We start from the raw sequence: 22507 nt of genomic DNA, 5'->3' as shown, positions 1-22507 counted from the left end.
ATAAATTCAGTTAAAAATTTTTGACCAAAATTTATCATGATGGACTAAAATATAATATTTTGATCAAGGATTTTAGATTTAGTAGCAGTGATTTAATATGATGTTAGATATAATTGATTTTTAAGTTCTAACGTATCTACGAAATGTCATTTCTTATATACCATAGGTTTCAAATCAATACATGGTTGTGTAAACTCAAGGTCTGAAGAGAAGTATAAGAGGTTTAAATATCTATGAGACTAAATTACGAAAGAAAAAAAAAAATCTCCGAACTTTGTCATTTGTTCAAAAAAAATATTCATATCATTTCAAAAGTTTCAATACTGTCATTATACATTTCATAAATGTTTCAAAAATACTTTTTGAACAAACATCAATTAATACATTGAACGGAAAATTTACGTGGTAGAATCTGAAAAAACATAACAGTTAACATAGCTAGCACTTTGATCATGAACGTAGTCAATTATTGGTCCATCACTATTTTTACTTGTGGATTCTTTTACTGTCAATAAAGATAAAATTTGTTGTATTGCAAGTAATTGTTCAAAGAAAGTTTTCACGTTAATTGTCACGTCGACTTTCTTTTCAAACTTTTAACAAATGTGTTTGCTCAAAGGGTATTTTTGAACTTTTCGAAATGTCTAATATTGTCTGTTTTGAAAGGATGCATGTGTTTTATAAACAACAAAGTTCAAGAGTATTTTTTGTAATTTAGTCTATTTATTTTGGTCTTTGTATTTTCGCTCTTGGTTCATTTTGATTTCCAAAGGTTCATTTTTATCTATGTACTATCAATTATTCGTCTTAGTTTTAGTCCTGGTACTTTTTTTTTTAAATATATTTTTTGATTTCTATACTCTTAATTACCATTTTAGTCTCAATCTACAAAATTTAACACAAATTTAATATACAATGGAAATCTTTTAATAGGAATTATAATATTGCCACGTATGTAAATTTGTCACATACAATATTTTGTAAATTCTACAATTTTTTTTGTCTTTCTTTCGGTACAACATGCGGGATGAGTTCAAACACACGCCTTTTTTATTGGTGTTACATGCTTCAACTAATTGAGTTAGGTTCAAGGTTCAAGTTGACACAATTTTTTATCTTTCATATCACTGACATATCTTTTTTTTTTTTTGTTATTGACAAAGTATATCATTAATATATATAATATAAAACATGTTACTGATATATCATTTATATGATAAAATTATATTACTAAAATACTAATATATAAAGAAGGTCACTGGTATATTATTTTTCGTGTCATTGATAAAGTCTAACACCGATATATAAATTTAAAGTATATACCTATACACCTATATTATTGATGTACAAGTTCTTACATTATCTATCATTTTTGCAAATGCAAACTATTTTATCACGTGACACATGATTTCAACAAAACCCACTTCAAAATATATTAACTAAAATTTTATATATGTTTTTTAAATTACCAAACAAAGAAATCCTTAGTAAACAAGCTTAATTTCTAGAAATAAAACCTTTATCAAATCGAACATGGGTAAACATTAAAATCGGAATTCATGAAGGATGAATTTCGTAACGACTGTTTGGATGATTCATCTCTGAACTATAGATCAAATGGCTGAACTGAAGTCTAAAAAGCCAAACTATTTACGTGTTGGCTGAAAGTCATCAAACTGTACCACTAACCACTAAGCAAATTTCATGTGGAGGATTTGGCCAACGTGGGTTATATGCGTGATCTCCGAGTGGCTAAAGCCACTTCTTTCTCGGTCCTATAAATACTAGAGGTAACAATAAAGTTAGGTACATACGAGTCTAATTACAAATTTGAATTAATTCATAATGACTGATAACTAATTTAGACTTCGTAGTGCTCCCCTCTGTTTTACAGGAATTCGATTGTCTTCTATTTATTCGTGTAAGTCAGATTTCGGCTAAAATGGGAATAGTGGTTTTTTTTCATAATTATATATTTCAATTATTGTTCAACAAACTTCAATCCTCTTAGGTTCATGAACATTTTGAGAGGATTTTACTTGATCTCTCTTCTATTTTCTGATAGACTTGTTCTTCATGTGTGAATGTCTTTGTTCATATATATTCAAAGCAAAAGTTAGAAGTAAAGAGCAAGCCAATGGCTATCTGTACTTTTTGTCTGTGCCTTAATTTATTGCCTAGCATTTTATAAGAACTTCTTAACATGGACTGTTTGGTTCCAAAGGTTACTGTTTAATTTGTGAGTAGGTTGTTTATCCCATGTTGGTTGTCGTTGAAAAAAAGCATTATTCTAAACAAGAAAACGGATCGACAACAGTGTCAATACGACCATGTCGTTATTGTTGACACGTTGTCATTGTTGTCCGTTTTGTCTAGATAATAACAACGAAGAATAAAAATCTCTCAGATGGAGAATATTGTTGTTGTTTGATATGTTATGTTGAAATGTCAACAATATATCACATATATGTTCAATTTGTTGGTAACAATGATTAACAAATATGGCATGTTGAAAATTAACGTTTCATATCGATTAGAAGTGAGAAAGATCATGAATTTTTCTACATGTAACTTAAAAAGTAGAATCATGTAAACTTAAAAGATTAATATAGAACATTATCATAAAATAGTAGAGGTATATAGAGATATTTATAGTTTTAACACCAATATCTTTTAAAATTAAATTATATGGATAAAAATAAAGAAAGTAAGATATTATAAAGAGCTAGAAGCAAATATTTTAGAAGATGCTTCTTCGTGACTTTAGCCAGAGATAATAATCTTAATAAAGTGTATTTAGTTTGGTTAGCAAAGATTTGGGATCCTTTGATCATATTGGTTCAGAGGTCAAAGTCGAACCGGTCGATGAGCTTAATACAAAAAATCCTTGATATCTCCCGGGTCCTTTAGATGTAGGGGAGCAAAGCTCCGACCCCAGTCATAAAGCAAAGAAAAAGAATAATAATAATCTCAATAATAGATAAGATTGAAGGATTTGAGTTTATTAGCGTATAATGGGGAGATTCGATTTAACTCTAATATCTATAAACTTTAGGCCTTCAAATCTAGTTATGATTTAACATAATATTAATTAGGAAAGTTTCATAGACCACAAATTAATATATCTCATTCTTGTACTTTGAGTATTTATATTTGTCTACATTTAGCTTCTAAGCTTTGGAAAAAAAAAATCAATTACATTCTTCTACTTTAAACTACAGTTATATCTTCAGTTCTAAACGATACAATTTATTGACAAAACTACAAACACATATAATACATACTCTATTTAAAAGGTTACACATGACTATATATACCTATTGAATTATATACATAGAGAGAGAGAAAAAAACTTTATAGTAAAACTTTAAATTAAATGTCACTTCAAATTAAAACCTAGAAAGAAAAAAGCTACTACTAGAGAACAAATTAGGGCATCACTTTCACATGAAATATGATCCTCTCAATGATACCTAAGTGGGCTTGGAATTGTGGCCACCAATGGTGTTACATAACCCTTTCCAAATATCCCAATCAAACCACAGTACACCATCTCTTCACACCTCTTCAAACTCCATTAATGGTGCCACCAATTTTTCTTTTTCTTGCTTTCTTTTGGACTCAAATGTCTTTTTTAATAACAAACAAACACTCTCTCATTTACTTCCCCTTCCAATTCCACCTCTATGATACTTATTTGTCACGTCAATTTCACTCATTCTGAGCCGTTGAGGTGGGAGTAATACGTGGATCATGGTTAGGGTTCTCGAAAGATCGGCTTGGATCTTACTCGAACTTGTTTTAAATAGGGTGTTGGAAAATCTTTTATTCAGATGTACGAACATCATATAACATTTTCAACCAAATAGTGCTCTTTTTAGAATATTACACCATAAAAATACAGAGGGAAGATTCGAACTTAATTACGACTCTTTAGAGTACTAGGCAGAGATATACTTTAACCATTGTGTTATGCTAAGAGTTAGCCTATAAATTACTACCCACCTCTAAATATAAATTACAACTCTATCTAGGGATATTTCAACTGACTATATCATGAATTTAGCATCAAAGAATTATTCGAAGAGATCTATCTCAAAGATTTATTAGTAATAATCAAATACGACATTTATGAATATATATATATATAATAATAATAATAAAAAAGTCTGAAAAGCATTATTTGATATTCAAAATAAATAGTAAATTTAGGTACACTTTAATGAAAAGTGGTGAGGAATTTTTTTTTTATTTTTTTTATTTTTTGGAAAGGAGGAATTTTTATTTTTAATTTTTTGGTTTCCCACTTTATGTATTTTTCTCTTTCTCCAACTATAGTATATTTGTCGTCCCAATGGGAGAAAAGAGGAGAGAGAAAACCTTTTTTTTTTTAATAAGGAAAACTAAAAGGGTTGGTGGTGGTGGCGCCAGCTACAATAAAGTAAATTAAATATCCATATTGATATATCTCCATTTTTTACCTTTTAAATATGTTCCTTATTATTTAAAAAACTTAACTTTTCTTAAGCAAAAAAAAAAAAAATTAAAGTTTTAATTTATGCATAGCATTTAAAGGTTTCAATTATAACAAAAATGGCTAACAAATTAAAAATTGAGCGTAAAATTGAAACTTTTAAAACGGTCAAACAGCGATATTGCAACAAATAGTTAGGAATAATTTGTATATTAGTTTAACTAAAAAATTTAGGTCAATTAGTATCACCACATATAATTAATAACTTATGGTACGAGAATAAATTAAAATTTTGAAAAAAATATATGACTAAAGTTTAATTAATATGGTGTCCATTTGAGTCATAACTCAACTAAATAAAACATATATTATTGATGCATAAATTTGGTTTATTAGAATTATCAAATTTGCTCCAGTCTTACACACTATGATGCTAGTGGTACTTAAAGTTATAAGTCTTTACCCTTTATTTATAGAGGAGAAAACTAGGGTAAATAGAATATTTTCTTATTTTGAATTCTTTAGACGAAGCAAATTCAAATTCTTAAGGATAATTCAAATTCCTTAGATAATGACAATTGGAATTCCTTAGATAAGGACAATGAAATTTCTGCTCATAACATTGATCGACTAAAAAATTGGAGATTCAAATTATCAGCCTTATGTTTAACTTAAAAAAAAATTCAATAGTCGAAATGAGTGAAAATAATTTTAAAAAATAAAGAAAACTTTATTACTCGAGGAAAAAAAAAAAAGATAACTCCTTTGTTAACTAAGAAATTAAACTAAATTTTTACACAAAAATTTGAAACAAAACACAATATTTCAAAACAAAGTAAATATAGAAAATTTGACTAAAATTTTTTTAATTAAACTATAAAAATAATACTAATTCGGGGAAAGATTTTAACTTTTTTTTATTCGTTTTGTACGATGCATGTTTAAGGATGACAAAAGATTAACTTGGAAATAGTGTATGAATGGACTAGAGAATTAATTCTTTTATTCAAGAGAATGTGGGTCAAAATGAATATTTTTTAGAAGAAGATATTTTAAAGTTTGGACAATGAATATATTTTTCAATCTCGCTTCAATCATAAATTTAAAATAATATCTGAAATGTCGTAACATGTCATGTGTTAGATGCAGAATTTAGATTCGAACTCCGACATCAAATACTCCGACGAACACCTGTACATATAATAGATCTGTATTCTGATGTGGTATTATGGTGTCCAAATCAGACAAAAGTTTAGTTGAGAATAGTCAAAAGTAGAATTGCATAATGTACCTTAACTTGACTTGCTCAGATGGCCCGACCTTGATCGGATCGTCCGATTGGGTAAGCTTGATACACGTCGTTTCATTAGCCTCACTTCAAGTGAATCTTAATTAGTACAGTAATTTCATCCATAAAATCATACATAAACTAAAATTATCGAACTCGGAGAGAAAATTAATTTGATATATTTGAAAGTTTTTTTTTAATTAACAAAACTTGTTGTATTATTTGCCTATAAAAATAAAACGGTTTTACTCCGTTTCTAACAACTTGGATCTAAAAAATAACTAATAAGTATTCTTAAAAATGAAGATACAAATTACATTGATAATCTTTGTTAAATGAAACATCAGAAATATGAATGGTTAATAGAACTAACACATATAAAACTATATATAATAATGTAAGGTAACTAGACCAAATCTCCAAACGAAGTATTTTGATTATATGATTTTTTTTTTATGATAATAAGATTGGATATGATTAAAGCAAGTTAATTTGAAAAGATGTAATTATTGAGCATATGGCATATTCAAATATGTGGGAATTAAATAATTGAGAGCGTGAGGAATGGAATTTAATTTAATAATGGAAGTAATCTAATAAGAGAGAGAATTTTGGAACTTTTAGAAAAATACCCAATTGTTTTTTTCTTTTTAATTTTTTGAAATTCCCAAAAAGAAAAAGGGAAATGACAATGGCCTAACTAATCCAATTAAAAAAGATTATCTTATAACAGAAAATAAATGTCCAAAATAAAAATGTCACGTCAACTTTTTATTCGGGCATTGCATTATTCATCTCAGAATCGTACAAGGCGCAATAAAGCAGGGAAGAGCAAATGTCAATTTTTCAAATATTTTAATTTTAGAAAAACAAAATTTCAAAATTTACCCCAACTTGATATGTAAATTCTTTATTCCATCAAAATTACTGAACATATAGCAAAAATCAAGCAAGAAGCATCTAGAAAAATTGAGATTTTCGACCCTTGGATTTTTTACCCATTTTTAAATATGTAGTATTTTTTTTTTTTTTACCATTTTTTACTCTCGGTAAATGTTTGATTATCAAAATACTCACACGTTCTTTAACTAATTTGGGGAATGGAGGCCCGTTGGAAACTAAATAAGAGGAAATTAATTGTGGATTTTAAACTTTATTTAGTATATATGAAAATTATAAGTGAATTAATCATGAATTTAATTTTATTTTTAATATGTATGAAAAATTATAATGTAATTTTATACACGAATCTTGGTCTTTCATGCCATTTCAACCTAGATGATATGAATTTCTGGCTTTTAACTCGAAATCTTGAATGGTGATGAACTCAACGACGCTGAAGTGTTGAGGGGCTGAGATTTTTCAACTATACAATTGTGAAGGCGAGGCCACAATCGACAGTGGTGGACTAAGGCAGTGGAGAACGAAAAAGCTAGTGGGTGTGGCGAATGAGGAATTGGTGAGGGTGATTGCGAGATGAGGAAAGACGACGAGCTTGATGTACTTTCGTCATCACCAGTGAGATTTTGCAATCACATTCGATTGATTATGAAGGAAGTGAATCATTCGATGGAAGTGATCGGAGGAGATGATTTTGTTTACACGAAGATATTCTAGTCTTTATACAATAGCCAAGCGCTTTAAAAAAATATGGTGATTTTAAGAATGAGTCAAAATTCCGACTCAAAAGTTATTCTAGTAAAAAATCCCAATTTCACGAGCCTCCAAATCCAATATAAACACATAAATTTAGTTATAAACATCCCACAAAAATAAAACCATCATTACAGTCCAACTTAGGTGAGGCATAAATTTAACCTATAAAAATCATTAGATTTGTCCCGCTCTTTCGTAATAAAAGAATTCAATTAAACTTGCAAAATAGAAATATTGCATACACGTTAGACACACACTCTAATGTTTAAGTCATAATTAAATTTATGTAAAACATATCAACATAGGGTCAATAGAATATCTTATATTTTTTTCTTAAAAGAAAAAGAATATCTTATCTTTTTGGATTTCTTAAAAAAAAAATTCAAATTATTTAGATAAGGACAATTCCAATTCCTTAGATAAAAGAAATTCAAAATGCGAGAAACTATTACTTTTTCCTATCCATAACAACGACGTATTTTAAAATTCAAAAATTTAAATAGAAAATCGAGGTCTTTGAAAGCAAGAAATGTCTATTAAAATTAGTAATCTCATTGAAACAAAATTAAAAAATTTGGTTCAATAACATATTAGATACCTCCCCAACCAAATAATAATAATAATAATAATAATAATAATAATAAATCAGAAGCTTATTAGACCGAACTATGATATAAATTTAACTTATATTGATCTTATTCTTATATTAATTATATTGATCTTATTCTTATATTAATTTCACTCACACCATATGACATTTTATTTTATTCCACCAAAGAAAAAATTACTTGGCGTAACAAAAACAATAATGTTGGTTTATCCACAAGTACGAGTGACGTGATATGATACTGAAAAAATGGACACTCAATCCATGACGTGGCTGTCAATGCTGTGGGGCCCACCTCTGTCTCCCAGTGGGCCCCACTCTTCCACGCCCTTTCCCTTTCCCATCTGTCTTCCACCTCCCCCTCCATTCCCCCTTTATATTCTCTCCCCCCTTCTCTTCCATCATCAAAAAAATCCTCTGTTTTTTTTTTCTTTAAAATAAAAACCCAAAAAATTCTCTAAAAAATTTCCCCAATTAATCCCCAATTTTCCAATTTCTGCCATGTCAGCCGCCGTCGCCGCCGCCGCCGCCGCCGCTCTGACCCGCCGCAGTTCCACCACCACCACCACCACCAATGGATCTGTCCCCGACGGCTTCTACTTCGGGCATCCCCGCCAGTTCTGCCCTGTCCGGCCGCCGCCATTGATGAGCCGCTACGAGTCCCAGAAGCGGCGCGACTGGAACAACTTCCGGCAGTACCTCCGCAACCGCTGGCCGGCGCTGAGCCTCGCCCGCTGCAGCGGCGAGAATGTCGTCGAGTTCCTCTCCTACCTCGACGACTTCGGGCAGACCAAATTCCACGCCGCCCCCTGCCCCAACTTCGGCCGCCGCTACCCGACCGCCGACCCCGATGGCTGCCCCTGCCCGGCCCGCCAGCCCTGGACAAGCCTCGACGCCCTCATCCGCCGCCTCCGCGTCGCCTTCGAGGAGAACGGCGGCAACCCGGCCACCAACCCATTCAACGCCGTCCACGTCAAAGTTTACCTCAACGGAGTTAAGGACTCTCAAGATAAATCCAGAGGAATTGATCGGTGAAATAAATGGCGATGATCGTCAAAATTAATCCCGATTTCTTTTTTTCTTTCTGCTGCTACTGCTTCGCCCATCGAGCTCCGGTGGCTATGGAGGTTTCCGATCTTGAAAAAACTAACCGCGGAAATGAAATTACCTCGACTATGTGAAAATTATTTTCTTTTTTTTTTTTTTTTTGCCTGCATAGGCGATTAGATGATTGGATTTTCGAGGGAAATTTGACTGATGACATGGTTATTTTGGGGTTCTTTGTACAGAGAATCATTTTTTTTTAATGTAAAAGTTTGGACAAAAATGGTGGAAATGAACTCCGGTATATTTATACCTGAATCTCTACTCTACATAAATCTATTTCGATTATAGAGAGTGAATTGAATTAAAAATTGAAATTTATAAGGTTGTTCTGTTGTAATGGATGGAAAAAATATGAATTTTTAGCCCATTTTATTAAAGAAACCATATATGAAAATGAGTAAAACAGTGTAACGTCACACTAATTAAGACATATATTATCATATCTTCTATCCCGTTAAAAGAATAAATCAAAGGAAGATAAAAGTTTAAGACATATATTATCGTTAATATATTGTTAAATTCTATTTTCTATCCCGTTAAAAGAGTAAATTAGAGAGAGAAAAATTGGGTTATTGTTTGTATTAATTAGTGAATTGAATTGAAGTGCAAATTGAAATGTATGAGATTGATTTTTGTTGTAATGTGTGGGAAAGGATGAGTTTTTAGGTGATGATGTGAATTTAAGTTAGGTGAAAGGCAATTTTTTTTACTTGGATTATGGGAAGAGACAATATGAAGAAATGGGTAAAATAAAGTATAGTGGGAAATTTTCTAGAATGGCAGTGTTTAATTTTGTGAATGTGATTGTTTTATTCCACCCAAGAAAGAATTCTTGAGATTAGGGTTTCTATCTTTAAATTAAGTGAGTGAGGGAGAGGGGAAACAAGCATAATAATGAAGGCAAATATTTATAAAGGTAGGTCCTCCCTTCTCAAAGAAAAGACGACCAACCCATATAATTCATTATTATGAGTGGTTTTGGCTGTGAGATGATATTTCAAATCAAATGTGTCATGTTTAGGTTGCGGTTGTCTTTGGTTTTGAGAAAAAAAAAATTAAAATTATATGTTTAATTCAATTGATTAACGCATATATATTAGCGATTTATTTAATAAGATTTATTTCATATTTATTAATAAGAAGTTGTCTAAATGATATTTAATTCACACTCTTCATGTAGTTGCTGCGTTACTAACGTGTGAATTTCCCTTCGAAGTGTATCAGGGGATCGGGGTGCGGAACTTCCGCCGGTGCTGGCGCCTCCGGCAGCTCCTCTTGAGCCGCCCCGGTTATTGATTGGGGTTTTGATAGGGGTTGGACGGTCCTAGGAACTGGCAGGATTCATGGGCGAAGTCGGAAGCTGCTGCGCGACCTCTGGAGCGACTATCTTAGCTGTGGGATCGGCCTCGCCTAAGGCAAGTGCACGGAAGGGTGAACTCATAACCTCTGATCACGTATAAGTGTCTTAACCATTGAGCTCTATACTCGTTGATAAAAAAAGAAACATATTCAAATTTTATATATTTTGGTCTTAAACTTTTAGTGATATGCTTTAATGTTTGATATTTCCCTATCCTAAGACTTAAAAGAAAAAAAATTAGTTTATTTTGATTCCTTACTCCTAAAATTTTGAATTGTTGCACCATATAAACTTATATTCTAAGTCAAGATGCCATTAAAATTTTCACAACTTTGATAAAAGATTAGAAAATAAAATAAGATTAAAAAAACACATACAAAACAATAAAAATTTGATTTTGTTCTATCAAGAATATCTCTTTTTTCTCTCTCTCTCCTCTCTTTCTCTGAATTGTTAATTTGTTCATCTTCCCCCACATGTTTTGGCAAAATCAAGAGAGTACCCTATAGTACACATCACAATTTGACAAAATTTTCAAAGTTCTATCCAAAAGAGGAATGAAAATTATAGAACACTCATCACTTTAATTATAAAAAAATAGTAATAATATATTAATAACAACTTCAACTTAATATTATTTTAAAAGCTTAATTTGGAGTTTTTACAGCCACAAAAAAGTTGTAGGCCACAATAAAGATATTTCCCACCTCATTCACCTCCACATTTTCCCCCTTTTTCCTCCCAAATAAATGGTGGGAAAAAAGGCTTTGTTTTGTTGACTTCTCTCCAAATGACCTAATTTTTCTTTTGTCATGTTCAAGTATCAATTTCATATAGAGATAAAATGACTTGGTGGAAATGAGTAGGTCTTAGCATCATCTTTTGTCTTATTGTTTTTTTTTTTTGTAATTATCATGTTGATTTTCTAATTTAGGACCTCAACTAAAATCTCATTTTAACGTTATTTTTCTTTTTTCAAACTTTGGGAAACGAGTTTTACCTTTTAATTCTTGAAATTATCTTAGATTCGTGAAATAGTCATCTTTTCTTACACACAAATTCTTAAACTATAAAAAGAATGCATTAGTTTGTTCGCTCTCGAAACTAGATAGTAAGGAAGACTAAAGTGTACATTAAAGAATGATTCGTTCAAAAGTTGTAAGACTATTTTATTTCTTACTTTTAATTTGTGTGTTCACCGTTAAAAATGACCAACATTTGCTTCTGTCATGTTCTAAGTATAATTTCATATAGAGATAAAAGGATTAGGATGAAATTAGTAGGTCTTAACATCATCATTTTTGTAATTATCACGTTCATCATTTTCCAATTTAGGGCTTTAACTAAAATCACATCGAAGCTTATTTTTCTCCTTTCAAACTTTAGAATAAGTTTTGCACTTCTAGTTAGACTACCAATGAAACAATAGAAAATTATAACGCACTGATTAAAGAATACAAAAAAAGTTAGCTCGCTGTAGATTTTGTTTCTCTAACTCCTTCTTACGTACCTTGAAAAAATAAAAGCACTCGTTCTTGAACCATAAATAGAATATTAACTGTCTGCTCTCGAGTTGGACAATAAGGAAAAACTAAAGTGCACACTCAAAAATTCTTTGTTTGAAATTTATCCAACTATTTTATTTTTTTTACTTTTTATTTGTGTATCCACCCTTAAGCATAAAATGATTAAATATACCACCTATTAGCTTAAAAAAAAATTGTTTTATAGTGACTCAATATAATAATGATGTAATAAGAGACTCTGTGCTCAAACTCCATAACAGTATCAGCCAATTGTCTAGCCATAAAATATAGTTACATGATGGGGTCATCTTGTGCTCAAAATTTTTAATATAATTTTAAGTTGGGTTGTTAATTCTCTTTGATTCAATTTGTAATAACTCTAATATTATTTTCCGCCTCACTTTAATATTGATATTGTTTGTCGAGATAATCAAACTTAATGTTTAGAAACGCGATCAAAGTCTCATATTGATTAGTTGAGTAGAAGATCATGTGTATAGAAGTGAGGTACAATAACATCTTTATTGATACAAGATATTTTAAGTGGCGTAAAATAGAAAACAAAGTCACGAGTAGTGTTTATGTCCGAAATAGACAATATTATATCATTGTGGAGGGGTCTTGCAGGTAACAGGGTAACACAAAACATAACAAATACTTTATTTTAATATAAATCTAATAACTTTCTTAATTAAAAAGAGGACTTAGTTTTGATAATCGGTTTTAAAATTTTGTGGTCCCAAATAATTGTACATGAAGAGGTGACAGGCCTGGCCTACTGTGAGACAAACTATTCATGAGGCTTGAATTGCTTAGAATTGAGTGATGGTTGCACAATATTGGATATATAACTGGTTGGTTGGTTAGAATTTTAAATGGGCTTGCAGATTAGATTGTGACTTAATTAATAAAGTGAAAATTATGGATTGGTTTTTTTATAATAATTTTATCTATTAAAAATTAAGTTCTTTTTTCTAGTAAACATTATTTTGATATTTATGTTTTTAATCTAATGTAATAAGTATTAATGTATTGATTTGGTCCAATTTTCCATGCATATTGTGACTGTCGATGAGAAGATATAAGGAGAGAAAAAATTATCACATGAACATGTTCATAATATATACCTTCACAATTTTTAAGTTAATACGTTGTCTAGGTCAAAGAGATTAAATGCTATAATACACAATTTTTTTTAGTCACGCTTAGGTTGACTGTCACAATGCACACAATTCACATATACATCTTAAATAATCATCACCAAATTCAATAGTTTAGGCCCATATTAGCATGAGACTAAATTTAATCCTTTTGAGTGTGTAATTTGCAAAAGTAATAAAGATATCCTTCTTAAATCGACATAAATGCTAGTTTGACTTCACAATCTCGAACTTATACAAACTCAATTTAGGATCTAACCATTTTTTTTTTAGGATAACAAATTGGGATATACGAGAGTTTAAATGTCGGACCTGACGAATTGACATATACCTCAAACGAAAAGGAATGTTATTTTATTTTAGGAAACAATTAAAATACTACGGAAATGAAATGTCCTTTTTATTTTTATTCATTTATTTTCTTTTTATTTATCTCGTTGAGAGATTTTTGTACGGAGAATATCCAATCTCCTCTGGTACTGTTCTTGCAAAGCAGAAACTCACTTTCGTCCCTGTCGGTGCACCGCCGCCGGTGGCCGGAGAAGGTGTCGGCGGTTCTATACAATCACGGCACGGAATTGCAGAGGTCAAGTATTATCTGACTTTGCCGCGGAGAATTAGGTCGGTGCGAGAAGACTAAAATGCCTCCGGAGCCGCAGATTGCCGGAGAAGGTATGAATGGTTCTATATAATCACGGCGCGGAATTGCTGAGGTATTGTCTGCGTGTGCCGCGGAGAATTAGGTCGGTGCGAGAAGCTGAAATGCTTTCTGAGCCGCAGATAGAACAGGAGCAGCCGGGAATAATGATCTAATCGTGTCGCGAGATTAAGAGCAGTTAATTTTTCTTGTTTCACTGTTCGCTGTTCGACTTGCTTTTATTTTTGTGTTTTGATATTTATTTTGTGTTTCTGCCCAAGAGTTCGTCTGGAGTGTATTGGATTTATTCATGAAATAGGAGTAACCTCGAAATGGTGGGAGTAATAATGGCCAATGCAAATATGTGTATCCCTTGTTGTGAAAGAAATGGATTTCGGGCACTACATTGTACCCAGAGTTCTCATAATTTATTTGGGTTTTCGTTATTTCCTAGTCCGATTTCTGGAATTGGCCTAAATGTTGGTTACGAAAAGAATAGAATTTTTCGGTACAGGGGAAATAAGTGTGGAGCAATTAGGGTTTCGTCAAAGGGAGAATCTGATATCCGGTTGCAAAATGGTAATGTCCTTGAAAACGATTTTTTATTTAAGCCATCGTTCGATGAATATGTGAGGGTTATGGAGTCCGTTAGAACTAGTAGGTATAAGAAGCAGCCGGACGATCCTAATAAACTGAAGATGAAGGAAAATGCGAGTGCTAAGAGTGCTGAAAGCTCTTCCGTTTCTGAAATAGATAATGAAAAAACCAAAGTGACTGACGTTCAAGGTAATGTGGATGTAAAGAACATGTTTAAACGTGTTGATCAGAAGAAGTTGTTCAATAATGCAGAGAGAGTTACACGTAAAAAGGACCTGTTGGAAAACAAATTTGATAACAAAAGGAAAGGAATTACAAGAACAAAGGATGAATTCAGAGGCAAGGTAACCCATTTTGACTCACAGGTTAATGATAAACAACATGAAGAGCAAAGGAAAAGAAACCGGTTGGATTGCATTGAGCCGAAAGTGAGAAGGTTGAACAATGAGGCATTAGTTTGTTCTAAGGCTAATACATTGGATATCAAAAGACAAAGACAAAGAGTATGTGATGAAAGTTCCATGAAAACAGTGGAAAGGATTTGGGCTGATGGTGACACTAAACTGGCTAAGGGTGATCTGGAGGTAGGGAAATCTGGTGTTCAGCTTGCAAGGAACTATGTTCCTGGTGAGAAGGTTAGTGGAAAGAAAACTGGGCAGTCCTACCAAGGGTTATCCAAAAGTGGTAAGCCATTCATTGAATCTACTGAAGAGAGTAGCTTGGAGGTAGAACGTGCAGCCTTGAACAATTTCGATGCATTAGACATCATGGATAAACCAAGAGTTTCAAAGATGGAAATGGAAGAGAGAATCCAGATGCTTTCTAAGAGGTCTGGTGTCCCTTGCTCACTTTTCTAGCTGAAAGTTTAAAATTGACTTGGTACAAATTTGTGTTTATCATGACAAAGTGGTATACTTGCATTCATTTTCTCATCCTGCTGTGGATCCTTATTTACCCTTATACTCGACTTAGTAAGTAATTTCTAATTTTTTTTCTTAACTAGTTTTGAGTGTTGCCATGGTTGGACGAGGTTGTTTTTGTGGGTACTAGTTCTTTTGACAGTGTTAGATGTTTTTTTAGCTTGGTTTGGACATTTTATTATTGAGTTTGCACGCCCTTTTTCATGGTCAAGCTTAGTCATTTATATGACTTGATTTTGAGAGTTTTGTTAGTTAAAATGTACCTAATTTATAAATTATAGGTAATTTTCTTATTTAGTTTTGAAGAGTACTAATTTTACCACTTAATTAAGCTTAGAGTTCAATTCGAAGAAAATAGAAGTTTACTGAGCTAAATACAGGGGTAAAAATGAAATTTTCTCCTTTTTTTTCTTCCATCCCTCCTTCCCTTCATCCTTGTTTCAACAATATCATTGAGATATTCTTTTAGAATTTGCATTTGGCTACAACTCAATACCACTGTGATTTACGTTGATGCTTTCAAATGATGGTCATGAACTGTTATTAGCCTGTTGTTTTATATATTTTTTCTCTCTCTCACACATATATCGCTGGTTCTCAAGTTATTTGATGTATTGAGACCTCTCAGAAAGTCATCCCTTACATCGGTTATGATTTTAATATAATTACTGATCTGCACGCAAATGTACTATGAGTTGATTTCAAGAATATTAAACAATTATCAATTTTTTGAATTTTGAGGATTATATCAATTTTAATCACATTTACTAATTAAAGATAGTATTAATGACTTAATGCTTCAATAGTCTCTCCATATTGATTCATTTGAAGTGCTTCCATTTAACAGATTGAACGGTGCAGACATTGATATGCCTGAGTGGATGTTTGCTCAAATGATGAGGAGTGCAAAGATTAGATATTCAGATCACTCAATATTAAGGGTTATTCAAGTTCTGGGTAAGTTAGGAAATTGGAAGCGAGTGCTACAAGTCATCGAATGGCTTCAAATGCGTGAACGGTTTAAGTCACATAAGCTAAGGTGTTTCCCTATTTTTCACCTTTGATTAATGTGGTGAAAAGTTTTAGAAAAGTTCTCAGGCAATAATGTTGCAGACAATGATTGTATAGTAATGCAAAAGAAAATAAAATTGATCCATCAACCATTACTTTCTTAAATAATTTCCAATTCCATCCTTAACATTATTGTCATTATCACTCTAATAGGATCATTCAATTTTTGCTTTCGGTAGTTGCTTAATCCTGAGTGGTAAAAGTGGTAAAGGGCTAAATTAGCACTCACATGTATTTTTAACCCATTGGGTTTAATTGCTAACCATAAATGCTCATAGAAAATTCCATTTTCAAGACTTTTGGTTGTTAGGAAAATGCAATGAGCAGCATCCAAAGATTTAATGTGAATAGAGTGAGCCTTGAGGGAAGAAAAGAACTTGTTCTGATGTCATTTAGATGTAGGACACCAGAAGGAAGTTCAATAAGGACAGGGGAGGATAAAAGGAACGATGAAAGAGGGGTGGAAGAGGGAAATATGCTCAACAGATTGTATACTTAATCTATTCTTATGTAAATAAAGTCTTCAACCTAACCTTTTGTAAAGAGTCTTATACAGTTATACTAAAAAATCTGATTAGACAGAATCCATATCTTAGTTTAAGAATTTGTATGCTAATCAATTGAATTCTAGACCATCAATAATGCTAAATAATCATTCAAATAAAATAGAAAACATAAAAAATATTAAAATTTAAAAGATATTTACTTTCTTACATTGCCCTCACCATATATGTTCTCTGACTTCTGCCCAGATTTATATACACCACTGCCCTTGATGTACTTGGAAAAGCAAGGAGACCTGTGGAGGCACTTAACGTATTCCATGCAATGCAGGTAGGCAGATAGACCTTCATTAGAATTTTGCAGTTTTGGTCTGTGGATCTCTATGTATATAGATGAAGAAATTGATGGAATTAGACTGACCCTGGTTGATTTATCTCCGTTTGCATTCAGCAACACTTTTCCTCATATCCTGACTTAGTAGCATATCATAGTATTGCTGTCACTCTTGGACAAGCAGGATATATGAGGGAACTCTTTGACGTGATTGATAGCATGCGGTCTCCTCCAAAGAAGAAGTTTAAGACAGGGGCACTTGAAAAGTGGGACCCACGGCTGCAACCTGATATTGTTATCTATAATGCGGTGAGTCATAATTATTAGGCATCCTTATTTTATATTTTACAGGTAATAATTGGTTAACGTTAGATATTGAGCAATTTGGTGTAATAATGTGAGGTGTAATAATGTGAAAGAGCTATATTCTTGTTATAAATATTTTCCTAGCCCGTAGTTTTTCACTTATAATTTTTACTTTTAGAAATGGAAATTCATTTATGATAAGAATCTGGCGAACAAACTTATTGTGTTTTCTATTATTTAGTAGAAATATAGATATTGTATTCATGGTTGGGTTTGAATATATATATATATATATATATATATATATATATATATATTTTATGAGAAACATAAGGGAATATATTAAAAAACCTGCAAAACAAGGGGGGAAGTACAGCCTGAAGGCAGAGGGTAGAGTGAACCCTCCCCAAAGAAAAGCTATACAATCACAGATTTCCAATCTTGTATGATCAAAAGAAGACTGCAGTTACAAAAAACCTTCTTAGGATTGAATTTCTTACTCTTATTCTTTTTCTTTTGGATAAAAGTTAAGACAAATGAAAGAAATATAGAGACCTTTTGAAAAACTAGGCTCTACAACAAAATGCGCAACAGAAGAGAGAATATTACACAAAGGAACGCCAATTCTTGACAATCAAACAAGGAGAAAATCCTGAAACAAATTTAAAAAACCTAAAGAGATATAGTGAAGTGAAAGTCAGTAGGAATCTAAAATTTTATGAGCTTTCAGAGGTTTTTCCCCCCTCCTTTTCTGTACGAAAGTCTAACATTTTATATAGACGGTATGAAATTACTGAGTTAAATCTTCTTTTTCTTTTTGAAACAAGAAACAAACTTTTCATTTTCTTCAAAACATGTTTATTTTCTATGCATTTTAATTTTCCACCCAAATCGCTCGTTTACACCTGACGTTTCCCTTTTTTCTAATTTTTTTCATAGTATTTTAATTTACTTGGTCATCGAGGTAAATCTCCTCCATTGCTTTCCCCTATTTGCTTCCCCCTAAATTATATATGTTTTTCTTTAAAATTAATATTTTTTCTATTTCCCTTTTCAAATTTATAACATTAACTCATTGTCATATTTATTTCTGTGAAATGCTAATATAAACAAAATGATTTGACGTAAATTCTTGATGGAAATATAACTTGTATGGCTTTCTTTCAAGTTACAATTTTTATCCTGTATGTTAACTATTTACTTTTTCTTTAGATAAAAGTTCATTTGCATGATAGCCTCTTTATTTCTTGCATCCAGGTTTTAAATGCTTGTGTCAAGCGAAAGAATTGGGAAGGGGCATTTTGGGTCTTGCAGGAATTAAAGAAACAAGGTCTACAGCCTTCTACGTCAACATATGGATTAGTCATGGAGGTAGTTGATTCTTTACTTTCATTCTTCTGTTCATGTGGTTTGCAAATCTATTTTGAGATTCAGAATGATTTTCCTAATGCTTGAGATATTGTAAATGAAAAATGCTTGATTTTATGCATCCAGGAAGGAATTTTCACTCATTAAGTTGCGTTGAATCCAGTCCGATGTCAGTGTTAAAATCTGGTCCTTACTTTCAGATTAGTAGAAAGGAAATGGTTTATGGCATTTCATGGACACAAAGTGGACGTATTGGGTTTTGAGTCTTGAAGGAGGATTAGTCCTGTTTGTAAGAGGTTACTTTAAAGTAAGGCACTAAATGGTAAGTGTAGAAAATGCGGGGTTGGACTTGGTCAGTATGCATTTGTGGTTAGATAATGCCTTGTCTTATCAGGAGCAGTTTTTGAAGGATTAGTTGCTTCTATCCTTCATTAGGACGTTAATGAGCTATTTCGTAGAAGGTTGAGTTTAATGTGTACTTGAAATTATCGTTTGCAAATTTATGATTTTTGGAAAGAAATTTTTAGTTCATGCACCCATGAGAACAAACTAAGGGACTCAATTTCTAAAACCCACTACCAATTATTTTGATAAGTTTTTTTTATTTATAAAACAAAAGCCTGGCTTTTAAGTCAACTCTTAAACATCCCCTAGATGTTTAATTTAGGTAAAAACCAATAATTTGATCGGTTTGCACTATTAACTTTTGAAGTCATACTACCATAACTTAGGATTTAGTATGTATTTGATGAAACCAGCCCTAGCCGGCCAGCTCACTCGCATCTGATTTTACATTTTGTAGCTTGATTTCGATGGCTTATGTAATTGTGTTGTGTACTCGCAAAATTTTGATGTTGACAATTGATGTCTTCTTAGTCGTATTTTAGTAATATGTTTCCTGGTCTAATTTTGCTTGGCAGTTTGGTCTAGGATTCTGTTTGTTGTTGAAGTGTGTGAACGCATTTTAATAAGCTAAAATTGGTTTATTTGATTATGCTGTATTTCCATTTTATATGCAAGTAAGCCTGGAGTTGAATATTCTATTTATGAAATGAAACCTTCTCCAATGATTGACAGGTGATGCTTGAATGTGGCAAGTACAACTTAGTACATGAGTTCTTCAGAAAAGTGCAGAGATCTTCCATTCCTAATGCTTTAACATATAAAGGTATTTGAGTATGCTCGTTTGTTTCCTACCATCTATTATCTAAATACTAATGGCACTTCGCTTGTCAAACTTCCAGTTCTTGTCAATACACTTTCAAAAGAGGGTAAAACAGATGAGGCTGTGTTGGCCATTCAGAACATGGAAAGACGAGGGATAGTAGGGTCTGCAGCTCTTTATTACGACTTTGCTCGTTGTCTTTGCAGTGCTGGAAGGTGCAAAGAAGCCCTAATGCAGGTATTTCCTAATAAATTTTTGTCGTTTCTTTCAGCCTTTTATTATTATTATTATTATTTTCTATTCTGTTTAAATTTAAATTTTGATTGTTTTTCTAAGAATCTTATTTGATTATTTCTCATCTATATCATTTTTTTTTTTTTGAGATAGGTGTTGAGTTTGATTTTTTCATTAAACCGAAATTGGACACCTTGAAAAGTGTAACGTTATCATAACCCTGAAACTTGGGTACCTTAGGACCTTATGAAAGAAATGATACTTAGGCTGTTGAATGATACAACACGAGATTTTCTGGGAAACTAGAGGTTTTGTAGCATAAAATATGTGCTAGAAAATATAGGATGGACTTGTTTAGCTAGTCCTCTTGATCTGAATAATACTGATAGCGAATAGATGTTGTTGGAGGTTTATTTCCAGTTGAGATGGCTAAACGGATAAATAAATAGTTATATTTACAATATTTACATGTTCTATAAGTTCTATGATTAAATGTCTTCAAATGCTATAAGATTAAATGTCTTCAAATGCTACTTTTATATGTAAGACTTCATTTTTAGTATTGTATTGTGCTGTGGAGCGTCATTTAAGAACAAATTGAAGTGGATTTCTCAAACTGATTGATACAAAGGTTGAGATTTTCGACCTATTCGTGGATGATAATTATTGCCATATTTAGATGGCCACGGACAATAAATCAACCTTGTCTGCCTGTCCATAAAATTAATGAAACGAGATTAACCGTCAATTCGTCTGGCTGAGCTTCCTGGTTGTTGTGTATATACACGAATGATAATTACTAAATATATGTTCTTCACAACGGCCTTGCTATGTTTACAGATTGAGAAGATATGTAAAGTTGCCAATAAGCCTCTTGTAGTGACTTACACCGGTTTGATTCAAGCTTGTTTGGACTCAAAAAACTTAGATAGTGCAGTATATATATTCAACCACATGAAGGCCTTCTGTTCCCCAAATCTTGTTACTTATAATATCTTGCTGAAAGGATACCTGGATCATGGGATGTTCGAAGAAGCTAGAGAGCTATTTCAGAATTTGTCGGAAAGCGGACAAAGTATCAGCACTATATCTGACTACAAGGATCGAGTATTACCAGATATCTACACGTTCAACATCATGCTAGATGCATTTTTTGCAGTAAAGAGATGGGATGATTTTGGCTATTTCTATAACCAAATGTTTCTTTATGGGTATCACTTCAACCCAAAACGGCATCTGCGGATGATATTGGAGGCTGGAAGGGCTGGAAAGGTAGACGTTTTAAATTCAAACTTTTTCTATGTTTTTCTTGTTTCTCCTTCTTACTTCATATGTTATCCATCCCACCAGTAGCCATTCTAATTTTAGAATAGTTAACGGCTATACGAAAGTTGCTTATCATTGATGATAGTTTTTAAAGATTCCGCTGATGTCAAAGGAATCTGAAGATAATAAAAGAAACAGTATCATGAAAATATTGGAAGCATTACTGACATTTTTCTAAGATTTTTGACATTGATCAAAATCTTGCAGTAGTTAAAGTCAAGATTGAATTGTATGTTGCACGTCTACTGAATGCTTAAATGTATATCATGGGGTTCAATTTTATACCCAAAGTTTACTGCTGTTTGTTTACCCGGTGATCATACCGATACTTGAAAGTTTTGAACCAGATTTTGTAAGAGTAGCTAACTGCAAGTTGATGATCATTTCAAATTTTTACTTGCTCTCGTTTATTAAGTATCTTCTGCTTGACAGGATGAGATACTGGAAACAACATGGAAGCACCTTGCTCAGACTGATCGGACGCTGCCGCCTCCGCTCGTCAAAGAACGGTTTTGCATGAAGCTTGCTCGGGGCGACTACTCTGAAGCTCTCTCTTGCATTTCCAATCACCATAGCAGCGATGCACATCATTTCTCTGAGTCGGCTTGGCTAAATTTACTCAAAGAGAAAGGGTTTCCCAAGGATACTGTTATTCTGTTAATTCATAAGGTTAGTATGCTTCTTACTGGAAACCACCCTCCAAATCCAGTGTTTCAGAATTTGTTATCTAGTTGTAAAGAATTTTGTAGAACTAGAATTACTGTAGCTGACAGTAAACTTGAACAAATTGTTTGTAGAGATGAAACCCAATCTGCTGCTGTTATGCATATTTAACATAATTGGAGAGGAAATACTTCTCTTTTGTTCA

At 32.2% G+C, this 22507-nt stretch overlaps 2 protein-coding genes across 2 annotated transcripts; both read left to right on the top strand.

The window, feature by feature from the left end:
• The first annotated feature begins 8423 nt into the window (after window positions 1-8423).
• LOC111012640 (protein G1-like7) lies at window positions 8424-9387 on the top strand. Its single transcript, XM_022286865.2, has one exon. It carries the CDS (start codon window positions 8527-8529, stop codon window positions 9058-9060), a length of 534 nt encoding a protein of 177 aa, XP_022142557.1. The 5' UTR covers window positions 8424-8526; the 3' UTR covers window positions 9061-9387.
• Window positions 9388-13604: 4217 nt separating this feature from the next.
• On the top strand, window positions 13605-22507 carry EMB2279 (pentatricopeptide (PPR) repeat-containing protein). The gene is made up of 9 exons (XM_022286822.2): window positions 13605-15241; window positions 16180-16371; window positions 17156-17237; window positions 17358-17549; window positions 18804-18917; window positions 19992-20082; window positions 20159-20316; window positions 21154-21585; window positions 22072-22507. Exons 1-9 carry the CDS (start codon window positions 14148-14150, stop codon window positions 22471-22473), a joined length of 2757 nt encoding a protein of 918 aa, XP_022142514.1. The 5' UTR covers window positions 13605-14147; the 3' UTR covers window positions 22474-22507.

Source organism: Momordica charantia (genome assembly GCF_013281855.1).
Source record: "Momordica charantia cultivar OHB3-1 chromosome 3 unlocalized genomic scaffold, Mcharantia_2.0 BLBB01000003.1, whole genome shotgun sequence".
Classification (NCBI taxonomy): Eukaryota; Viridiplantae; Streptophyta; class Magnoliopsida; order Cucurbitales; family Cucurbitaceae; genus Momordica; species Momordica charantia.
This window is presented reverse-complemented; position numbering and strand designations above follow the sequence as displayed.

Bases quoted from the DNA above. Each gene is read 5' to 3' on its own strand.
- LOC111012640 (XM_022286865.2), top strand. From the start codon at position 8,527: ATGTCAGCCGCCGTCGCCGCCGCCGCCGCCGCCGCTCTGACCCGCCGC.
- EMB2279 (XM_022286822.2), top strand. From the start codon at position 14,148: ATGGTGGGAGTAATAATGGCCAATGCAAATATGTGTATCCCTTGTTGT. The intron at 17,238-17,357 runs GTAGGCAGATAG...GTTTGCATTCAG, and splicing joins ACGTATTCCATGCAATGCAG to CAACACTTTTCCTCATATCC. The intron at 21,586-22,071 runs GTAGACGTTTTA...TCTGCTTGACAG, and splicing joins AGGCTGGAAGGGCTGGAAAG to GATGAGATACTGGAAACAAC.